The 23935-nt window shown below is 38.6% G+C and overlaps 1 protein-coding gene across 1 annotated transcript in view; it reads left to right on the forward strand.

The window, feature by feature from the left end:
• Nucleotides 1-998: 998 nt before the first annotated feature.
• The window catches only part of LOC124133416 (cadherin-related family member 1-like), a 62774-nt gene continuing 39837 nt past the window's right edge, over nt 999-23935 (forward strand). Inside the window, exons 1-16 of the mRNA XM_048401020.1 lie at nt 999-1029; nt 2162-2215; nt 3860-3928; nt 4475-4638; nt 5892-5942; nt 6316-6405; nt 7978-8064; nt 9270-9281; nt 10227-10343; nt 10967-11107; nt 11451-11529; nt 13146-13273; nt 14197-14397; nt 14638-14808; nt 17682-17930; nt 18632-18776. Coding sequence (XP_048256977.1) covers nt 999-1029; nt 2162-2215; nt 3860-3928; nt 4475-4638; nt 5892-5942; nt 6316-6405; nt 7978-8064; nt 9270-9281; nt 10227-10343; nt 10967-11107; nt 11451-11529; nt 13146-13273; nt 14197-14397; nt 14638-14808; nt 17682-17930; nt 18632-18776 — 1789 coding nt within the window. The remainder of the gene's footprint in view (nt 1030-2161; nt 2216-3859; nt 3929-4474; nt 4639-5891; nt 5943-6315; nt 6406-7977; nt 8065-9269; nt 9282-10226; nt 10344-10966; nt 11108-11450; nt 11530-13145; nt 13274-14196; nt 14398-14637; nt 14809-17681; nt 17931-18631; nt 18777-23935) is intronic.

The following is a 23935-nucleotide window of genomic DNA, read 5'->3' on the forward strand; positions in this document are numbered from 1 at the left end:
ATGTGACCGTAACGTGATTTATGCAGAGCTTCATTCAAGAGAAAACCTAAAACGATACTCTCTTATACGATCACCTAAGGTACACAAACTATGGTTACTAACAACTGAAAGACCGGAACACTTCTATGATTTAGCATATTCATTATGTCTTAGCACCTACAGTATACATTCCGATGATCTATCTATCTATCTATCTATCTATCTATCTATCTATCTATCTATCTATCTATCTATCTATCTATCTATCTATCTATCTATCTATCATACAAGGGGCGGTCGGGTGGCCTAGTGGTTAAAGCGTTAGCTCGTCATGCCGAAGACCCGGGTTCGATTCCCAACATGGGTACAATGTGTGAAGCCAATTTCTGGTGTCCCCCGCCGTGATATTGCTGGAATATTGCTAAAAGCGGCGTATAAAAGAACTCACTCACACTATCTATCATACGACGCACTTCACGCCAGTTGTCGTCACACACACGGTAATCGTTGTGAGTTACATGTATTACTGACAGACAGATGAAACGTTTCTCCATCTTCAGATATGCACCAAGGACGTTCAAACTTATTATGACTTAGATATTAATCGACAATAAAATATGTGTTTATCTGTCCTATTAAACAACATATTCCAAAACCCCAACAACAACACTGTTCTATCAAGCAAAATGCGTTTGTGTACATACTGTTACCGAAGATATGTGGTTTATATAGATTAATAAAACATATAACACATAAACATATACACACGTAAATGTTTCGTATATTGTGGTGAGGAACCGGACCAATACTGATATTCGAAGCTCCATTCATTGCAAGACAATATAATGAGGGCGGAACTTAAGTAAATAATCTAACGACTTTATCTATATGACTGAACAAGTAAGATAAAATGTTTTAAAATGTTTTAGAATTTCACTGCATCAGAAGGTGGGTCAAACTGCTCGTGTAGATAAGGAAGTTGACGCAGGTCGACCACAGCACTGCAGGAACAGCCCGGTATGGTTGGTATTACTGCCTCACGAGTTAAAGGTATGTGGGCTCTCAAGTACTGTGTTCGGTTTTGATATGTGTTTTTTCCCTTAGGGACCAACTATTTGATATTCGGGGGGAGGGGTGGGGATGAGGCAGGTGCTGGGATTTTGTATGGAGACAACATATGTTTTCAGTTACAGCCACCACGCATGTCACCATTATCATGTAGCAATGTTTTTGTTGTGGCAGGCAATCTATTTTTGTCAACAGTCTGAAGCATAAATATGTTTTTCAAGCATTTTCTGGGACAAAATTCATTTCTTTTGAAAATATCCCTGCCCATGAATCAACATCGCATTAAGCAATATTCCAGCCATATCAGGACAGGGGACACCAAGAATAACCCGAATTTATCTTGTACACCTAATAGACTTAACAAATTGGTCTTTACAGCCATAATGGGGACGCCAAGAATATGTCCTACGCATTGAACTCGGGATTGAAAACTGCGGCGTAATACAACACTCACTCATATTAATATCATTCTGCAATATGAGAGTTTTGAGTTAGATTGTCAAGAATATTATCAAAACCATTATCGAAAGACACATCACTCTGCCTATATGTTAAATCACACATAAATTATACTTATAAGATGTTGTCACGAATTCCCCAACAGTTGTGTCATGTGCCTTCAATTGTTTGTATCCCGTATTCGTAACACTTTACAGGAAGTGACACTTACTCACATGCAACCATTAACTGGTATTCTGCCCTTGTCTTGGAAGGCCACCGATAAGTACAGCTAGGCTGTTTCCTAGGATCGGATACAAAAGGGGTTACAAGGATCATGGTATTTTTGGAGCTACATTTGATGCATGGAACCACCACTGTGTGTGTACAGACCATCCTGTCTGCATATGGAAGTGATTGTGACAACTTTTCATTGCCCCTCATACTTAGAAATAAAAGACAGATTCTTTCATGATTTCATGATTTATCTAAATGGCGTATGCATACTATAAAATCCAACCTCGTTAATCCGAACTTAAATTAATCGTTTTGTCCCGGCTACATTACTCTGCTTGTCCCGAACTACGGATAACTCCAGGCACTTTCAGTGGTCCAAGGAATTCCCCCAACGAGACTTCATTTCTATGTCCTATGTTCTGTCGCCCTTGTTTTGCAGATATACCCATGAACTACATCTTGCTGGTCGCAGTGCTATACTGTATAAACGGAGGTAGGTTAATCGTCACCTCCAGTCAACTAATACCACTAACAAACTAAACCACATACTGATGTGTCAAATAATTCTTAGTTAACTAACACTGTATGACTATAGACACTGACGACCTCCACTGAAAATACTGCAGACACTGATGACCTCCACTGTCTATACTGTAAACACTGATGACCTCCACTGTATGCACTGCAGACACTGATGACCTCCACTGTATATACTGTAGACACTGATGACCTCCACTGTATATACTGTAGACACTGATGACCTCCACTGTATATACTGTAGAAACGGATGGCCTCCACTGTCTATAATGTAAACACTGATGACCTCCACTGTATATACTGTAGAAACTGATGACCTCCACTGTATATACTGTAGAAACTGATGACCTCCTCTGTATATACTGTAGACACTGATGGCCTCCACTGTCATACTGTAAACACTGATGACCTCCATTGTATATATTGTAGACACTGATGACCTCCATTGTATATACTGTAGACACTGATGACCTCCACTGTATATACTGTAGACACTGATGACCTCCACTGTATATAGTGTAGACACTGATGACATCCATTGTATATACTGTAGACACTGATGACCTCCATTGTATATACTGTAGACACTGATGACATCCACTGTAAATACGGTAGACACTGATGACCTCCACTGTATATACTGTAGACACTGATGACATCCACTGTAAATACTGTAGACCTCGATGACCTCCACTGTATATACTGTAGACATTTAATATTTAATGTTAATAATCTCAGAAAGAAAATTGTATAAGATAAAGAAAGTAGTTTATGCCGTTATTGTAATGAAGGCTATGTTGAGGATGAGTTTCATGTACTTCTCATTTGTAAATATTATCAGTTTCTTAGAAATAGATACCTCCCTATGATTTCAACTATGTACAAAGATGAACAACTGATGAAAAATTTGTTGAACTCCCGCAATGCTAATACAATATCATCTCTGTCAATATTCCTGAAGAAGATTTTTGAAATTAGACGTTAATATTATATGTAAACTTATTATTACCTACAGGTGACTGTACAATGTTGATACAAAAAAAACACTTCTGTACTATAGGTCATATGGCCTAAAATATTGAATATACTTCTGTCTGTCTGTCTGTCTGATGACCTCCACTGTATATACTGTAAACACTGATGACCTTCACTGTATATACTGTTGACACTGATGACCTTCACTGTATATACTGTAGACACTGATGACCTCCGCTGTATATACTGTAGACACTGATGACCTTCACTGAATATACTGTAGACACTGATGACCTCCACTGTATATAGTGTAGACACTAAAGACCTCCACTGCATATACAGTTAACACCGATGGACTCCACTGCATAAACTATTGTCAAGGCTACTATTACTGATTACCTCTAACTTACTTTGATGACCTCTACTGTATATACTGTAGACACTGATGACATCCACTGTATGTACTGTAGACACTGATGACCTTCATTGTATATACTCCAGACACTGATGACTTACACTGTATAAATTATAATCTCTGATGTCCACGACTGTAGAAGCTATTGGCAAGGCAACTATTACCGAATACCTATCACTTATACTTTGGTGACTTCATCTGTCTTGTCAGGGGAAGCAAATATTCCACCCATCATCTCTGTACAGAGCACCGTACAGGTGTCGGAAGACACGCCCCCTGGTGAGTATTTGAAGTGCTCAAATTCAGCGCTAAGATTTACAACAGGAGTTGGATACTACAACTAGCAATATCTCAAAAATAATATATGGGATGTAACCTTGAATAACTGATACTCATTAAATTTCATATTGCAAATATCCCTCTTGATCACAGTGTACATGTAAAGAGTTATATTAAACTTCCTTGTATGTTGTTCAAAGATTCAATGGTGTCAATGTTGGCGCAAGATGTGCTTCGTCCGTGGATCTTTTGAAGATCGTTAATTTGTACAATTTGTTTGTCTTAAAGGAACCAATAATAACTGATTTTTTCTGTTTAGTGCAGGTGATTATGACATTTACATCACATGTGTAATGATTCCTATTTGGTTAGTTCAGCTATATTTTGGTATTAAGTATCAAAGTTAGTTCTGTCGCATGTGACAGTCACATGGAATATTCTCAAATTCGTTAATGGATTGGTGATACTTTCAAAACGTTTGTCTTATATAGATCCCCCACCACAATATACTGATTGTCATATTGTCATGGCGTTTGGTGCACACAGGTTCCTTCCTCTTCAACATCAGCGCCACGGACTATGACACGCTGCCTGTGCTGGACATTAGATCGGCTGAAGTCAGTCGTATCGTCAGACTGGAGGACATTACAGTCGACGGCAACACTAGACACGCCTCGGTGGTACTAAACAATCGACTCGACAGAGAAACGGTAAGCCTTTAATAGTCGATATCCTTCCAAAGAGTCGACATAGTGCAATTGTAGACTCATCTTTTCCCTCATCATTCTCACCCGGACAGATCAGCAACACACAGAACAGCTCGGCACGAGATGCGTTTTGATCCATTTTTCACAGTGTTTATCGCAGTGAATAGATACAAGATTGCCAAAACGGCGTAAAACAATAACCAACTCATTATGTTCACGTACCACACGAGCCGAACTCTAGTACTCTGTCTCAACAAATCTGACGTCGCCTGCAAATCAAAACGCACAGTTCAGCAATGCGATGATGTGTGTCACAAATAAAACATCGGAGGTTCAATTAGTCAGACTAGTGTATTGCGAAGCTAACAACATTTTTGAAACAATTTATTGATAACAATACCAGTATACCACAAAACGCAGGTAACAGTAAAAGTTGGCTACAAACCACTTCCACGTCTAATCTAAAGACCACAAAGAAACATATCCACAGTTTTATCAATTCATAACCAAGGTCTGGTCAGTTCACCAGACCATAACAGTTCCTGAAGAAAACCCTTTGGAAGCATTTACCAAAACGCAGCATGAGTATGTCCGGCCTCAGCCTCCAGTCATTAAAGTTGGACTTCTGCTACCCATTCGTCACCACTCGCCCCTTACTGTAACCTGCAATTCGGCTTGCCCCGGAATAACACGAGTTGGTTACGAAGTGTCTGCCACCCGACCGGGGGCTACACGTTCATGACTGATCTGTTTAAACCCTCCATTAAATCTGTGATGAAACCAGGTGCTCGCGTATGAGCGTATCCTGCCCCACTGGTTTTTCTGCTTCTGTAGATATGAAGGTCGAAATATAATTCTTTGTGTTTTATTATGTTTCTTTCATTCGAACTGTGTAAGTTCTTTCTTCCTTAGCTAAGCTGGTACGCCGTTACATGGCCGAAATTGTGAATCATACAGGAGCTCTCGCTCGATTCACGAGTATTTATGATGGACCATCTTAATCTTGTCGTAATATCTTATATTATTAATTATACACGGGGTAGTGCTTTTTCTGTGATAAAATCATAAAATTCGAAATCTCACAGACCTACCTCATGTTGTAGTGACACTGCTCCCTTCCAAGTATCTCTGTGTGAGGCCCATTTCTGGTGTCCCCCGCCGTAATATTGCTGGAATATTGCTAAAAGCGACGTAAAACCATACTCACGTCCACGTCTCTCTTGTTTGGTGAATTATATCATGAACATCTTTTGCAGGATGGTTCCACAAAGGCTGTGGTATTCTTTGCCTCGGACGGCATATATGAGGTAATATAATTGTTCTAACCTCGGACTAATCGACAGAAATATTAATGCAGACATTTGACAACGAACTCACACATACTACACACATACTTTTATCAATTTTACCGCTTCTTTAACAATTTATCTCCGTCATAGTGGGTTTCAACAAAGTGGCTTGATATGACTAAAATACTGTTCAAAACTGTGTTAACCAAACGTTTAAATAGCTCTTTCTATATCTGAAAAATTGACAAAAACTACACAGCATGCAGAAAGATTTCCGGGGGTATTCATATACTTGTTTCAGATAAATTGATAATGATGTTTGTTACTCTGTTACCTCCACTGTAGATATGGACTCTCTATACTGACTCTCTATTACGATGTGTCTGTGCAGGTGTCCGCGAGGGTCACCCTCATCATCCTGGACGTGAACGACGAGAAACCGGTGTTCACCCAGCCCGGCTACAGGGTCACCGTGAAGGAGGTAGGAGACTGGGACCCAACTGAATAGAATATTGGTACACTTGATGAAAGTTCAGGTTAAACATGGTTACACGAACACCTGGTGTCATCACCTTTATCGTGGTAATATTGACACCATTGGAAGTGAAAGTTAACAGCTCCTTTACGACACCTGGTGTCATCACCTTATCGTGGTAATATTGACACCATTGGAAGTGAAAGTAAACAGCTCCTTCACGAACACCTGCTGTCATCACCTTTATCGTGGTAATATTGACACCATTGGAAGTGAAAGTTAACAGCTCCTTCACGAACACCTGGTGTCATCACCTTTATCGTGGTAATATTGACACCATTGGAAGTGAAAGTTAACAGCTCCTTCACGAACACCTGATGTCATCACCTTATCGTTGTAATATTGACACCGTTGGAAGTGAAAGTTAACAGCTCCTTTACGAACACCTGGTGTCATCACCTTATCGTTGTAATATTGACACCGTTGGAAGTGAAAGTTAACAGCTCCTTCACGAACACCTGGTGTCATCACCATATCGTGGTAATATTGACACCATTGGAAGTGAAAGTTATCAGCTCCTTCACGAACACCTGGTGTCATCACCTTATCGTTGTAATATTGACACCGTTGGAAGTGAAAGTTAACAGCTCCTTTACGAACACCTGGTGTCATCACCTTATCGTTGTAATATTGACACCATTGGAAGTGAAAGTTAACAGCTCCTTCACGAACACCTGGTGTCATCACCTTATCGTGGTGATATTGACACCATTGGAAGTGAAAGTTAACAGCTCCTTTACGAACACCTGGTGTCATCACCTTATCGTTGTAATATTGACACCGTTGGAAGTGAAAGTTAACAGCTCCTTCACGAACACCTGGTGTCATCACCTTATCGCGGTAATATTGACACCATTGGAAGTGAAAGTTAACAGCTCCTTCACGAACACCTGGTGTCATCACCTTATCGTGGTGATATTGACACCATTGGAAGTGAAAGTTAACAGCTCCTTCACGAACACCTGGTGTCATCACCTTATCGTTGTAATATTGACACCATTGGAAGTGAAAGTTAACAGCTCCTTTACGAACACCTGGTGTCATCACCTTATCGTTGTAATATTGACACCGTTGGAAGTGAAAGTTAACAGCTCCTTTACGAACACCTGGTGTCATCAGCTTGTCCTCGTAATACTGGCATGATTGGAAGTGCAGGTTAAACATCCTTTTCATATATACCTTGTGTCATATCCGTTATAGATGTACCATATTTATGCAGGTTGGTTAAACACCATCTCCTCCAACACCTGGTGTCACCACCGTTACGTACTTTTACATAGTAATTTACTCTTTGTGTGTGTTCATTGGCGTCAGGATTTTGATGGAGTGATGGTGAAAGACTGTTATTTGACCCTAATTCTAGGAAGGTTCATATCTATAACACGTCGCTGTAAGATGAATTATTGCCGATGCGGCTCTACTCACTCACGTGAAGTTGTGAAAGTAACTTGGTATCTCAAAGGATTTATACATCACTTCAACCGGTTTATGTGACCTCTGTTCTGTGTTTGTTTCAAGTCTGCAGCAATAGGTACAACAACTACAACAGTTACAGCACTGGACCCTGATTCGGGAATTGGAGGTCAGGTGTACTATGGTTTGAAGGTAGGTGCTGGCCGATAGTAGATATGTTTGTAACAAAAGTGTACCGATACTGTTCGAGGTGTACCAAGCAGATATATCGGTCAATATACCTACATCTTCGTTGTGAGGTATCCGAGGCTCAAGCAAGTTTCACAAACGAAAAGTTGGTGTATTGGATAGTGATGTAATAACGAACTGACACCTGACTCTGGGCGAGTTAACATTCTGTAACAATTTATTTATGTGACGTTGATGTATCATAAGCACAGAAACCGTCCTAAACTATTCACAACAAAACATTTTTGTCTCCGGTTCAGCAGCTATCTGCGGATGTCTTCCGTCATCAATACAACGCCCTAACTCATTCTATCGGTTGAGTGAATGAGTGAGTGAGTCGGGTTTAACACCGCTTTTAACAGTATTCCAGTTATAACACGGCGTGTCAGCTTAATGCGGGAGGAAAGCCCGAAGTGATGCAGGTCTCAGACGTTTATCACTTCGGTGAAACCCACGAGCATGGTGCTGACAAACCTAGAAACATAATCGGGGCGAACCGGGATTCGAACCCACAATCATAGGTTTCTGGCGTGCCCAATGGACTCTACACAGAGCATTGCGGCGCCTTATACGACTGGGCCACCAGTGCACCCATCTAAATTTAGAGTTTAATTAAACTGCTTATTTGAGTTTTCTCATATGCAAATTGTATCAAAAACTATTATTGCACCATTATCCTGTTATTTTAGATGTTGCTTTTACTAAATATAGTGTCCCCTGTCGGTTGAGAAATATGACCAGGGTAAGGTGTGAACGTTATTTTGAGCGAGAAATGCCATTGATGCTCTTGTTGTGAGAGAGCGTGCATTGTCCTGCTGTGATATCTACAGCCTGATTGGAGCTCGCGGACGCAGAACGTTATCTATGTAAATAACAAGAGTTACACTTTGTTCTCTACACCTTTGCATTGCCACCTCCTCAGCATTTGGTTCATCTTCCCGAGGCAAGAGCGTCCACTAGCATTTTTATCAAAGTCTTGTTTCCACCCTTGCCACACCAAGCCCACTTTCCTTTGCTAAATATGATTGGACTATCGCACATATCAATTGTCCAGTCAGAGAATGTTTCACCATATCAACATCCACGACTATATGATGACATTATGTTCATAAGGTGTGAAATTCTAACTATATGCTTTACTCTGAATGAAATGATTTCTCTTTTTCTAGGCCAAGGGCCAGGTGAGTGGACAGGGTCTGTTTTATTAAAAAAAAATCTTCTACATAACGCTATCAGTGACAAGTATCCTGTATTCAGATGTTACACAATGTACCTGCTATTATGTACACATTGACGTGGATGGAGAGTAACATGAATTGATCTTTGCAACCATGCTGGCATTTGGACAAGTGGATTTCTTCGTGATAATTAATAATACGTCCATACTTTGAAGAGAACATTGTAATCTACAGATCTACTCCTCCTCCTCCTCCTCCTCCTGGTACTACTACTATTGCTTATAATGTTTAAAATAAACTGTCGTGATTAATTAATCAGTTTATCGGGTGTCATCCTATTGCTTACTAACTCCAAAAGCCTTTTCCTTTTCTCCTCCTTCCAACTTCTATGCACAGATTATGTTTCATAATGCGAGCCGCGGCTGATAACGTCTATGATGTGTTTTCATTTCTACGTATGAGAAAAAAAATTCCGAAAAGGATTATTTTGTTCGTTGTTATTCCAATTTCATAAAGTACGGAGAATCCACATTTTATGTTTCTGGTAAAACGAAGAGTATTAAGGAAATATATGATGCATGCTTCCCGCGGCATATTAGACCAATAACTTTTCCATACCACTCAATTCGATGCAATATGTCTCAATGTCCTACGAATAATATTGATTCTGACAGATATTGTTGACAGGAGTTTACAGATATCTCCAGCGGGTGTTACATAAAGCACAGAACGCCTGTTATATGAGCCCTAGATTGTGTTCGTGTTTATGATATTTACTAAACGATTATGAGATATAACATTAACGGTTTTTCTTATGAAATACTAGCTTAATATTCGGAAATGTAATTACGTTTCTTAAAGTCAGCTAATAACTTTGTCGTTTAGTGATCTCTTTGCCTTTATAGAAAACAACACATAAGCGTACAATAAAGATGATGCTGATTTCAGAACGCCGATGACTATAAATACACGTTCTATGTGGATCCAAGGCATGGCCATATTATCCAGAATGAAAGTCTGGACTACAAGAAAAGGACTTTCTATCAATACGACGTCCAGGCATGGGTAAATAGTGATTTGCTTTTTCTTTATATCGAAGAACATTCATGACATAAAAAATGTTCCTACCTTGGAGAGTCGATTACGTTTAATTATCATTTTTCTCGCCTGTTGTGTCGCGCGCCCTGTGACAGGGCATCGTTATTTATTTTGCTTTCAGGTTTAAACTTTGGTTAACCAAAATGAAAGTAAACGGAAAATTAGTGTTATGGTTGAGTCCTTTCGCAATTATTCACGAAGCAGATGTACTTTTCTCCCTTGTTTTTGATGTACAGTTTCTACTCAGAAAAAGTACTTGTGACGAAATACTTCTTCTAACGAATCCACAATGAATCCGATCCGTGAAGATCCGGGGTAGAATATGTCTTCAGCAACCCACGCTTGCAATAAAAGGCGACTATGCTTGTCGTAAGAGGCGACAAACCTATGGGTGGTCAGGCTCCCTGACTTGGTTGATAAACTTCATAGATATCCCAATTGCGTAGATCGATGCCCATGATATCAATCACTGGATTGTCTGGTCCAGACTCGATTATTTACAGACCGCCGTCATATAGCAGGAATATTGCCGAGTTCAGCGTTAAACAACAAACAAACAAATAACTCTCACATGTACTACGTGTCATCAGGACGCCGACCCAGATGAGTCTCATGGCGTGAACCATGCTGATCAAGTGGACTTTTTCGTCACCGTGCAAGATGTCCAGGACACTCCTCCCGTCTTTACGAACCTGCCGTACATACGACAAGTTTATGAGAACGCCACACTTGTAAGTATTGTTTTCCTCAGATGACGATATTCATATGAAATGGAAACTTGATGACAACACCTTGCTCGGTCGTACAACATCAAATATAGTAAATGTATGTTTAATGGGGAATATCTGTTTCATGCGAAGGGGACAGAACATACAGTATCAAGATACAGGTACACGATATGTTTATAGTTGATAGTATTATAGCGAATGCCTATACGTATATGCAGGTATCAATGTATTCAATATCTACAATACATTAATCAGTGTGTTGCCGAGAACGAAAATAATGAATTTGTTTACTTTGGCCAGAGAGTAGAATTATGTAGTGACAGTACGTTCTTAACTTGTATTACAGGGCACTTCTGTTCTGCTTGTACAAGCCTTTGACGGGGACATAGGCGTCCCGAATGATCTCAATTACTGGATTGTACATGGTAAGTAACTTGTTCTCCTCTTTATGCCCTGGTAATTGAAGTCTGACATGTACGCTTAGAGGTATTCATATTCCATTAGTTGCGTCAGGCTGTGTAGACTGTATCAGACTGTAGACTAACTTTATCAGAACGTGTAGACAAATTCTATCAGACTGTGAAGACTAACTGTAACAGCCTGTGTAGACTAACTGTAACAGTCGTGTAGACTAACTGTATCAGACTGTGTAGACTAACTGTATCAGACTGTGTATACTAACTGTATCAGACTGTAGACTAACTGTATCAGACAGTGTAGACTAATTGTATCAGACTGTGTAGACTAACTGTAACAAACGTGTAGACTAACTGTATCAGACTGTGTAGACAAACTGTATCAGACTGTGTAGACTAACTGTATCAGACTGTGTAGACTAACTGTATCAGACTGTAGACTAACTGTAACAAACGTGTAGACTAACTGTATCAGACTGTGTAGACTAACTGTAACAAACGTGTAGACTAACTGTATCAGACTGTGTAGACTAACTGTAACAAACGTGTAGACTAACTGTATCAGACAGTGTAGACTAATTGTATCAGACTGTGTAGACTCACTGTAACAAACGTGTAGACTAACTGTATCAGACTGTGTAGACTAACTGTAACAAACGTGTAGACTAACTGTATCAGACTGTGTAGACTAACTGTATCAGACTGTAGACTAACTGTATCAGACAGTGTAGACTAATTGTATCAGACTGTGTAGACTAACTGTAACAAACGTGTAGACTAACTGTATCAGACTGTGTAGACTAACTGTATCAGACTGTGTAGACTAACTGTATCAGACTGTGAAGACTAACTGTAACAGCCTGTGTAGACTAACTGTAACAGACGTGTAGACTAACTTTATCAGACTGTAGACTAACTGTATCAGACTGTGTAGATTAACTGTATCAGACTTTATAGACTAACTGTATCAGGCAGTGTAGACTAACTCTATCAGACTGTAGACTAACTGTATCAGACTGTGTAGACTAACTGTATCAGACTGTGTAGACTAACTGCATCAGACTGTGTAGTCTAACTGTATCAGACTTTGTAGACTAACTGTATAAGACTTTATAGACTAACTGTATCAGACTGTGTAGACAAACTGTATCAGACTGTAGACTAACTGTATCAGACTGTGTAGACAAACTGTATCAGACTGTGTAGACTAACTGTATCAGACTGTGTAGACAAACTGTATCAGACTGTAGACTAACTGTATCAGACTGTGTAGACAAACTGTATCAGACTGTGTAGACTAACTGTATCAGACTGTGTAGACTAACTGCATCAGACTGTGTAGTCTAACTGTATCAGACTTTGTAGACTAACTGTATCAGACTTTGTAGACTAACTGTATCAGACTTTGTAGACTAACTGTATCAGACTGTGTAGACAAACTGTATCAGACTGTGTAGACAAACTGTATCAGACTGTAGACTAACTGTATCAGACTGTGTAGACAAACTGTATCAGACTGTAGACTAACTGTATCAGACTGTAGACTAACTGTATCAGACTGTGTAGGTATATGGCGTTTGTGCAAATTTCCCACAAGTGCACATTTGTGTTGTATATTATTTCAGACAACGCCGCCTACACCGATAACTTCACCATGAACAATGACAGCGGCCTCATCAAAACGGCACTACCACTTGACACTGACTCTGACGATATGAAACAGAAGGGTGGAGTCTTATCATTCCAAGTTAATGTAAGTTTCCACACAATGTTATATGACAAATGATATAACAAGGAACTAGTACCTTAACAGATATTCTACCATGAATTTTGAAAATACACGGTTCTGATTGGTCAACCAGAATTTTCAAATCACAATGACCTCCACAGCTGACGGCCGCCACAATCGCGGAAGCGCAAAGGGCACTTCTTTTTTAATCATTGACGGGAGGTTTGAGTTGAATAATGGTATGTATGATTATAGGTTACAAGATGCAGATCTGTGGTTACAACAATATTCAGCGTATGTGTGGCTATATATTTTGGACAACACAGATATCGACTAAGAGAGTGTAGCTTCAGGAACCACACAGAGACAGCTTGTAATTTGGCGCTTTTGGCTGAACGCTCAGTTCCAAATTCAGTTCAGCGGGGTTAGGTCCCAGGTAACATCAGAACATTCAATTCAATTCAGCGCTGTTAAATAACCAGGCGATCTAGCTCTCCAGTGAAACACAATATGCTACTTTGAAACACGTGTGACCTGATCTTCGACGTTACTGCATTGATGCTTATTCACTATTCCTAGGTTGATAAGTTCCCACTGATACTGCTATATACATCACGTACCTGCATATGTACATACATGATACACAGATGGTTGGCGTTATAGCTTGACATAGATGTATAATATATATTTAGAATCTAAATCTTGTACCTTTGGTAAACTGAATAAATATGTCCGAAAAAACTTAAGGAAATTAATTACACCTTTACACGTATCTCTTTTAAGAAAAAGATGATTATTCAGTATAAATACCAATACAGTTTGTGTGGGTTCAGAGATTTTCTTTATGATAACGATTGGGCATCCTTGTATCACATCTTCTTTCATTGAGAGACTTTTGAAACAGAAGTACGTGTAATCACATGTTTAGAGTGAGTGTTGTGCTGCAGGCGTCAGAGATCGTCACTGACAACCAGACCCAAGGAGGAGACACCAGTACCGTCACTCACGTCACTGTCACCATCCTTGACGTCAACGACAACTCCCCAGAGTTCTCCTCCAGCATCATTAACGCTACTGTTCTAGAAAACACCCCTGTTGGAGTCCCCCTCAGCATAGAAGGCGTCATAGAGGTGAAGGACATTGACATGGTGAGTGGACCGCAAGCTCGAAGTGAATGAGTGGGTGAGGGAGGACGCGGGAGGGGGCTATGCTGGCGACGCCAAAGACGCGCTAAGGAGATTCAGAGTAGTGGAATTTGCGTCTTGTTAGAGACGAACAGACATGTTACGAATTCCCGCCAAAGCATGCAATGATGGCTTGGTGTGATTGGATACTGTTCAATGATTCAATGATTTATTGTTAGATCTGATTACATGAACTATTTCCAGACCGTGGACAACAATATGTTCGAGCTGTCTGTAGAGCAGAATGGATCACCATATATGGACTTCGACACAATCCCGGGGAGTGGTGAACAGGTATCCAGAACAAACGTCATGCTACGTGTGAACAACACACAGGTCCTGGACTATGAACAACATGACAGTATCAGCTTCCAGGTAGCATACCACAGCATGATGTAACAGATAATATACCAAAGCATGGTGTTACAGATAATATACCACAGCATGATGTTACAGATAATATACCACAGCATTATGTTACAGATAATATACCACAGCATGATGTTACAGATAATATACCACAGCATGATGTTACATATAATATACCACAGCATGATGTTACATATAATATACTGCAGCATCATGTTACAGATAATATACCACAACATGATGTTACAGATAATGTACAACAGCATGATGTTACAGATAATATACCACAGCATACTGTTACAGATAATATACCACAGCATGATGTTACAGATAATATACCACAGCATGATGTTACAGATAATATACCACAGCATGATGTTACATATAATATACCACAGCATGATGTTACAGAAAATATACCACAGCATGATGTTACAGATAATATACCACAACATGATGTGACAGATAATATATCATAGCACCAGGTACCATGAAACATACCACAGCATGATGTAACATGTATTATACAACAGCATCAGGTTGCAGGTAACATACAACAGCACGGTGTTACTTATAATATATTATATCACAGCATGGTGTTACAGATAATATACCACAGCATGATGTTACATATAATATACCACAGCATGATGTTACAGATAATGTACCACAGCATGATGTTACATATAATATACCACAGCAAGATTTTACAGATAATATACCACAGCATGATGTTACAGATAATATATCAAAGCATGATGTTACAGATGATATACAACAGGATGATGTTACATATAATATACCACAGCATGATGTTACAGATAATATACCACAGCATGATGTTACAGATAATATACCACAACATGATGTTACATATAATATACCACAGCATGATGTTACAGATAATATACAACAGCATGATGTAACATATAATATGCCACAGCATGATGTTACAGATAACATACCACAGCATGATGTTACATATAATATACCACAGCATGATGTTACATATAATATACCACAGCATGATGTTACAGAAAATATACCACAACATGATGTTACAGATAATATACCACAACATGATGTGACAGATAATATATCATAGCACCAGGTACCATGTAACATACCACAGCATCAGGATGCAGGTAACATACAACAGCACGATGTTACTTATAATATATTATATCACAGCATGATGTTATAGATAATATACCACAGCATGATGTTACAGAAAATATACCACAGCATGATGTTACAGATAATATACCACAACATGATGTGACAGATAATATATCATAGCACGAGGTACCATGTAACATACCACAGCATGATGTTACATTTATTATACAACAGCATCAGGTTGCAGGTAACATACCACAGCACGATGTTACTTATAATATATTATATCACAGCATGATGTTACAGATAATATACCACAGGATCATGTTACAGATAATATATCATAGCACCAGGTACCATGTAACATACCACAGCGTGATGTTACATGTAATATACCGCAGCACCAGCTTCAAGGTAATAGAGCACAGCATGATGTTACAGATAACATACCACAGCTTCCGGTTCAAAGTAACATACAACATCATTATATAATATACCACAGCATCAGGATGCAGGTAACATACCACACAACATGGTGTTACATATAATATACAACAGCATCAGGCTTCAGGTAACACAGCACAGCATGATGTTACATGTAATATACCACGTCAGACTCCAGGTAACATAGAACAGCATGATGTTACATGTAATATACCACGTCAGACTCCAGGTAACATAGCACAGCATGATGTTACCTGTAATATACCACGTCAGACTCCAGGTAACATTGCACAGCATGATCTTACATGTAATATACCACGTCAGACTCCAGGTAACATTGCACAGCATGATCTTACATGTAATATACCACGTCAGACTCCAGGTAACATTGCACAGCATGATCTTACATGTAATATACCACGTCAGACTCCAGGTAACATAGCACAGCATGATCTTACATGTAATATACCACGTCAGACTCCAGGTAACATTGCACAGCATGATCTTACATGTAATATACCACGTCAGACTCCAGGTAACATAGAACAGCATCAAGGCTGAGGTAAGATAGCATCATCCTATTTTTGGTTGAAAATAAGCTGCGATCAAGTTCCATATTTCGTGTCAAAAGTTACCCCGAAATTCCGTAAATTGATTGCAGATTTTATGCTATGTTATATTGCAAGTGATAATATTAGAAGGAACAATTGTATATTTATCGAGTCTCGGTTGATGGAAATATAAGTTAATGTCAATGTCAACTTAAATTATTTAAATGGATGACTCTAAATCGTAGTTATAACTCTCTGAATTAAACTAATTATATTTTTTTCAAAAATAAAAACAAATAATATAAATATAATTATTATCTTAAAATAAGAATCATCTGTCTGATCCGTGTCTTTTTATAAACAATAAACCTTCAATGACCTATAAAACCGCCGAAACAGATTCTCCTCGGGGTAAAAGGCAAAATAGTTGTGAAAAAATATATGAATCAGTGATGACACCAGTTGTTCGCTGAAAGGGTAAGCATATCCTCCTGCACCAGTAGCAGCGCCACTCACACAATTTGCATTAAAAGCAAGAAAGCATAAAAAGCAGTATCACTATCATACGATGGCGACCTGTAACCAAACGAGTCTTGGACAGAAACTCCGATCCAGTGACATGACAGCGCATTTATGTATCTTGTTTACTTATCTTGTTGAACCAATAACGGTAGGTTATTATTGAATTACGTCTGCTGGTAATGATTCAAGTCTACCGTAACACAATCACGACATATGCTGTAAAGCAAGGTGATGTCAATACAGATTGTGGCGAGAGAAAGCCGGACCCAGGAGAAGCGGTCGAGCACCGTGGACGTCCTCGTGCACATCATCGACACGAACGACAACTCCCCGGTGTTCAACGACAACTACAACTTCAACATCTCTGAGGGCGCCTCTCTGGGGGAGATAGTTGGGAATGTGGCTGCAACCGACTCCGACAGTGGTGACTTTGGCAAAGTCTTCTATCTGATGGAAGATGCGAACGCCGATTTCAACGTTTCCAAAGCGGGTGTACGTAGAACATTATGATGGTATCTCCTTTGTAGAATGATATTACTGTAGGCACACGGTAGGTTTATTCTGTAACTGTTAAAATACATACACATTTTTCGGATAAGTTTTATTCTTTCCAAAATATGCTATTATTTACCGACTTTCTTATGATATTTTAGGTCCACAAAGCGATCGTAGCACTACGATTGTCAATAGTCTGTGTTAAAGTATCACATGAAGACTGGGCTTCACACATTGTTCATATGTAGATATCGTACTGCTCTTAATACTCAAGGTTCATGCTGAGGTTTACCAACATTATTTTCATGAATGCACAATGCTTTATAGTAGTGAAATGCAACAAATGCTATATTTGGGATCACGCTTTCTTAACAAGTACATATTCTAGTACGTTTTGTTGGTTGAGTCCCGTCCGGGATTCGTACACATACTCTCAGAGTTAGGTACCTGATCGTTAGCACACAAATTAAGTGATCTATACTATCAGTTGTCGGAAACTTTCAGTTTCACTTTATGGAAGCCTCGATGCTTGAGTGGGTTAGATCGCTGACCTTGTGTGCTGGTGATAAGATGCCTCACCTTTGGAGTGTGTGTTCGAATGCCGGAAGAAACTCAACCCCCAAAAGTACTAGAATTTGTACATTTTAAGAAAGTGTGATACCGAATCAAATAATTGTAACAATGTTCTTGTGTCTCAGGGCGTTATAACCGTTGCAACTCAACTAAGTCGGGAAAAAAGGTCGTCGTACTCGTTGTTGGTGATGGCGTACGACAACGAAGCTGACGTTAACGGACGACGTTCCGGACAGACACGGGTAGAAATACGCCTGAACGACGTTAACGGTAACCATCTAAAGTTTGAGCCTAAACCTGTGGCAATTCCAATTCTTGAGGACATAGACAACGGCACTATCGTCACTACCGTGTCTACAACGGACGCCTACAAATATCTATTTTCAGAGGTTCAGGACAGTTTGTCAAAAATGAAAGTTCACTGAGAAAACAATATGTGAAATGCTACACTTCCTCATTGATAACATCTATGTAAAAAATGGGGATAAGACATTTAGGAAAGAAGTAGGCATCCCCATGGGCATCAACTGTGTTCCCCTTCTTGCTGATCGGTTTCTTCATTCTTACGGATTTTCTGCTCGAATTGACAAATCAAAACAAGGGAATCTGGCCAAGAAGTTTAACCGCTCAATAACCATCAAATAGCCAAGTCCCTTCCACTGAATTACCTACCTGAACCAGAAATATAAGTGAGAAGTGAAACCACCTTGTCTGTTTCATATTTATATCTCTGCATAAGTACATGACAAGAGGAATGACTTCAACTTTCCAGTAGTCAACTTTCCCTCAACATCAATGGGTATTCCAGCCTCCTATGACTCTTGCTCAAAAGTTGTTTTTTTTATAAAGGTTCCAACATTCAAGGCCTCAGCAAAGCTTTGAGAACGATTTATGGTAGACATGTGGAGGATATTTCCAAATTTAATGTATCAGTGACAAAAATGATGTCCAATGCAGTTCCCGTGTTTTTCCGTGTAAAACAAAGTGACTTGCCTTACCACGGCCTTAAGGCAGGATACGCTCACATTTCGAGAACACCTGAATTTTGAAAGTTGAAAATGACATGCCCATGTATGCTGATTATTATTATTCACTTTATTCAGATGTATTGTAGGCCATAGGCCCATGATACAAAGGTTACAGTGTGGTAATGGGAGTTGGAGATCCCAACAGACTTTGCCTTAGATTCATAGCTTTCAGAATATACATGGCTAGTTTCTTAACAGTAAATGGGTTGGTAGATGACATTAAAATATTGTACTTATGTCTTGTCGGGAACTCATAATAATGCAAGGATATATATTCTGACCTCAAAGCTTGATAACAATCACAAATTAAAATAAAGTGATACTCATCTTCGATATAACCATGTTTACAGACAGTACAAACTCTTTCTTCTCTAGGTTCCTTGTTATGTCTACCTGATTCAATTCTTAGATGATGAGAACTACATCTGAAACGTGCCATAATACTTCTAAATTTATCACATGATAGCCTTGTAATATACATTTCAACACCAAATGTTTGCTTATACAAAGAATAATAATATGATTTCGAACTTTCATGTATAGCTGAATGCCAGTCTTGTTGGTACGATAATTTTAGCCTCACAAAAAAAATCTTTATGAACAATGGTATATTTGCAACACACTGTTGATCCCATATAAAACCAAATCCTGCTGACACAATTATGTGTCTAATTTTGGAAACCCAGTTTACTTTACCATTACTTACAGCTTGCAGTTGCATATTATAGCATTTCTTTACATATCTAGATTCTGGCATTTTCAAAATTTTGCACCAATATTTAACAACTCTTTTATAAGCATAAATGTATAGAGGATATCGGCCACATTCACCTCTTATAACGTGATTTGAGGTGGAGACCTTAACACCTAAAAAGCGCTTACAAGCCATCATGTGGATACTTTCAATATCATTACAAATTTCAGGACTCAGACCCCATATTTCTGCTCCAAATAGCAAAATTGGGCTAATTTTGGTATCAAATATTTTAAAAAATAAATCAAAGGGTATGGGCTTAAAGTTGGACAAAGATTTCAGTATGCCACATAGTACTTTCTTAGCTTGTAGTGCTGCAACCTTAACATGTTTACCCCATGATAAAGTTCTTGTAAAAGATAAACCTAAATATTTGTACGAGGTTACACACTCAAGACTGGAACCATCAAAGTTCCATTTCTCATACTTTGATAAAACACCACCTTTTTTAAAAACAATGACTTTAGTTTTTTCCAGATTAACACACAAATGGTAGGTATCACAAAAATATTTTAACATACATAAACAGTGTCAGAAAGCAAAACAACATCATCTGCAAATAATAACAAAAAAAGTTGAATAAGTTCAGGATGAAGCTGTATGCCTGTTGAACAAGATAATTCTATATCCATTGCCAACTCATTTATAAGCATAGAAAATAATAATGGACTTAAGACGCATCCCTGGCTTAAGCCAAGAGGACAATGAAATTCTTCAGAGAAAATATAATTTGACCTTACACTAGCCTTAACACACTTATATATAGACTTTAAAGAAAGTAAAAACTTGGTGGATACACCCTGCTGCATTAATATAGACCACAATTTAGACCGATCAACAAGGTCAAAAGCCTTTTTTAAAAATCTACAAATAATGCATAAATTTTGCCATGCTTTTTTGCTAAATAACGCTGAATGACTGCTTGTAAAATATAAATGTTGTCTATTGTACTATATTCTTTCCGAAAACCAGGTTGGGATTCCACAATTTTATCATATGCACTGGGCCAAAAGGATAGCCTGTTATTTAAAATTGAAGTATAAAGTTTACTAAATACACTCAATAAAGTTATTCCTCTATAATTATTGGGTAAGGAGGTATCACCTTTCTTATGTAATGGAATTATTATGCCAGTACACCAAGAATGTGGAAAGCTACCTGTGTCAAAAATAATATTAAAGACAAGTTCAATATATGGGACTAAAATATCCTGAGCAGCCACAAAGAACTCTGGTATTATATGATCCAACCCTGCAGACTTTGAACATTTAAGCTGTGAAATTGCTTTTAATATTTCCTCTCGGGTGATAGGTGAATCTAAAATATTCTTAGAGACATCATCAGTTAAGGTATTTCCACATGGTTTAACAACGTCATCAAAACACTCATTGTCAACTTCACCAGCATCTTCATGTGGGTCTGTCGAATAAACAGAACTATTAAACAAATCATTAAAATGCTCATACCACATGACTGTAGATATAGGTGATATATCATTACTAGATGATAAACAATCTCTCAATATTCTCCAAAAATCTTTAGCATTATTAATGTGTGACAATAATTTAACTCTAATCTTCTCAGCATACAGTCTCTTTTTGTTCCTAAGAATAGTTGTGTACAGATTACGGGCTGTAATAAAGTTCTGAAGAGATATATTGTCCCTGAGTTGTCTGAATACTTTCAAAAGTCTATCTCTTTCCATCCTGGAGTAAACACTCCTTATCATACCAAGGTTGTGACTTCGGTTTTATGGACAGATCCCTTTTCATACAGTCAGCTGCGGAGCATATAGCTGTGGTAAGTTTGTCTATAGCTGCATCAATATCAGTCATAGCTACGTCAGAGCATGATATTAACATATTTAAAATACCTGGTGACATAAGGTTGTCCCTAAAATCAGACAGCTTGTCAGTGTCCCACATATATTTATAACTGGCACTTGCACCAGCACGTGCTTCTTGCCTCTCTGCATGTGCTGCCGACTGAACACGTGATTGAAATGAACATGAGACCGGTAAGTGGGGGGATTCCCCTCTCGAAACAATATTAAAGCTATCACACAAAGAAAACAGGCTGCTGGAAGCAATAATATAGTCAATCACACTTGTTCCTGTGGAACTGATATAGGTAAAATCACCTGTACCTGCATCACGACCCACTCTTCCATTTAATATATTCAGATTCAAAGTTGCACAGAGATCCAACAATTTTCGGCCATACTTGTTGATTTTTTTGTCACATGAATGCCTAGTAATATTGAGACTATCACACATAAAATCAAAGAAATTTATATTTAAGTGTTCGGCTATATCATCATTTACAAAATCCACATCTGTATCTGTCCGAGCGTTAAAATCGCCTCCAAGAATTATATCAACATCGCCGACTTTCTGCAGGACATCAAATAAATCTTCTTGAAATAAAGTGATACCACATCTACAGTTCTTACTGTCATACCATGACGACCCATCTGGGTTAATATAAACTGAACACAACAAGATATCTTTTTCATGAACAAATAAGGACTTATTAAATGCAATGAATACCGCATTTTCACTAATATGCACATACTTTATAAAAGATTTTAATGATTTTCTAATTAATAGTGAAATTCCGCCTGATAAACGTCCATACTGGGCAGTTTTGATAGCATTTACATTATAAGCAATGTAATCTGTGAATACATCCACAAATTCAATGTCTTCTCCCAAGTCTCTGTGAGTCCAATAATGTCGAATGTATCGACAAAAGAAATGAAGTTATTGTCCACTATCTTTGTCAACAATCCGCTGACATTCCAAAAAAGAAAGTTTAGTCTATGTGCACACTTGTCACAAACGTCACCATGGGCTCGGCCACACCCCTATTTCCTGGATCCTTCCTCATGGGGGTGATGAGCGTGAGACCTAAGACGTCTACGACTTTCGTCACCACTGTTGGCGTTGGTGCGACTAGTATCACCACCTCCATGAACATTAGTAGACTCATTTGCAGATCCATCTTTCGAGGTAGAATGACTATCACCTTCTTTAACAACCAGCCTTCCATATTTATAGTAGCCCACTTTATTGTTCTCTCTGAGCTTCTTTAGCACATTACGCTGTTTCATGGTAAGGTCATTAGAAATACCGATGAGATTCTTTCTAAGATTTTCTCTGAGACCTAAGGCCCAAACCTTGTCCTCTACATAAATGAACTTAGCAATCATTGGCCGAGGAGACTTGCTTGCTGATCCGGAACTCACAGATCCTAATCTGTGCGCTGCTGCAATGGAATCATGATTGATTTGTGGATCACCTGATTTAGAATTATTATTTAATACTTCGCACACCATTTCCTTGCACTGTGATGTAGATTCATGGGGCATCTCTGACATGCCATACAGTATCACGTTGTTCTTTCTGCTGTGTTGTTCCTGTTTATCCAGTTCGTTCTCAACATAATCAAATCTCTCTTGCACATCTTTCAATTCACTAATAACACTTTCGTCACGTGACCTGTCTTCAAGTCTAATCTTCCAGCCACATCGTCAATATCAAGTCTCATAATATCATATGATGATTTTAGACATTCTAAGTCCGATTTAATCTCACAAAGTGAATCATTCACTTTGTTGGTATCGGACCGTAGTCCTTTAATTTCTT

Source organism: Haliotis rufescens, unplaced genomic scaffold, assembly GCF_023055435.1.
Source record: "Haliotis rufescens isolate VD_foot unplaced genomic scaffold, xgHalRufe1.0.p SCAF_20, whole genome shotgun sequence".
In the NCBI taxonomy this organism is placed as follows: Eukaryota; Metazoa; Mollusca; class Gastropoda; order Lepetellida; family Haliotidae; genus Haliotis; species Haliotis rufescens.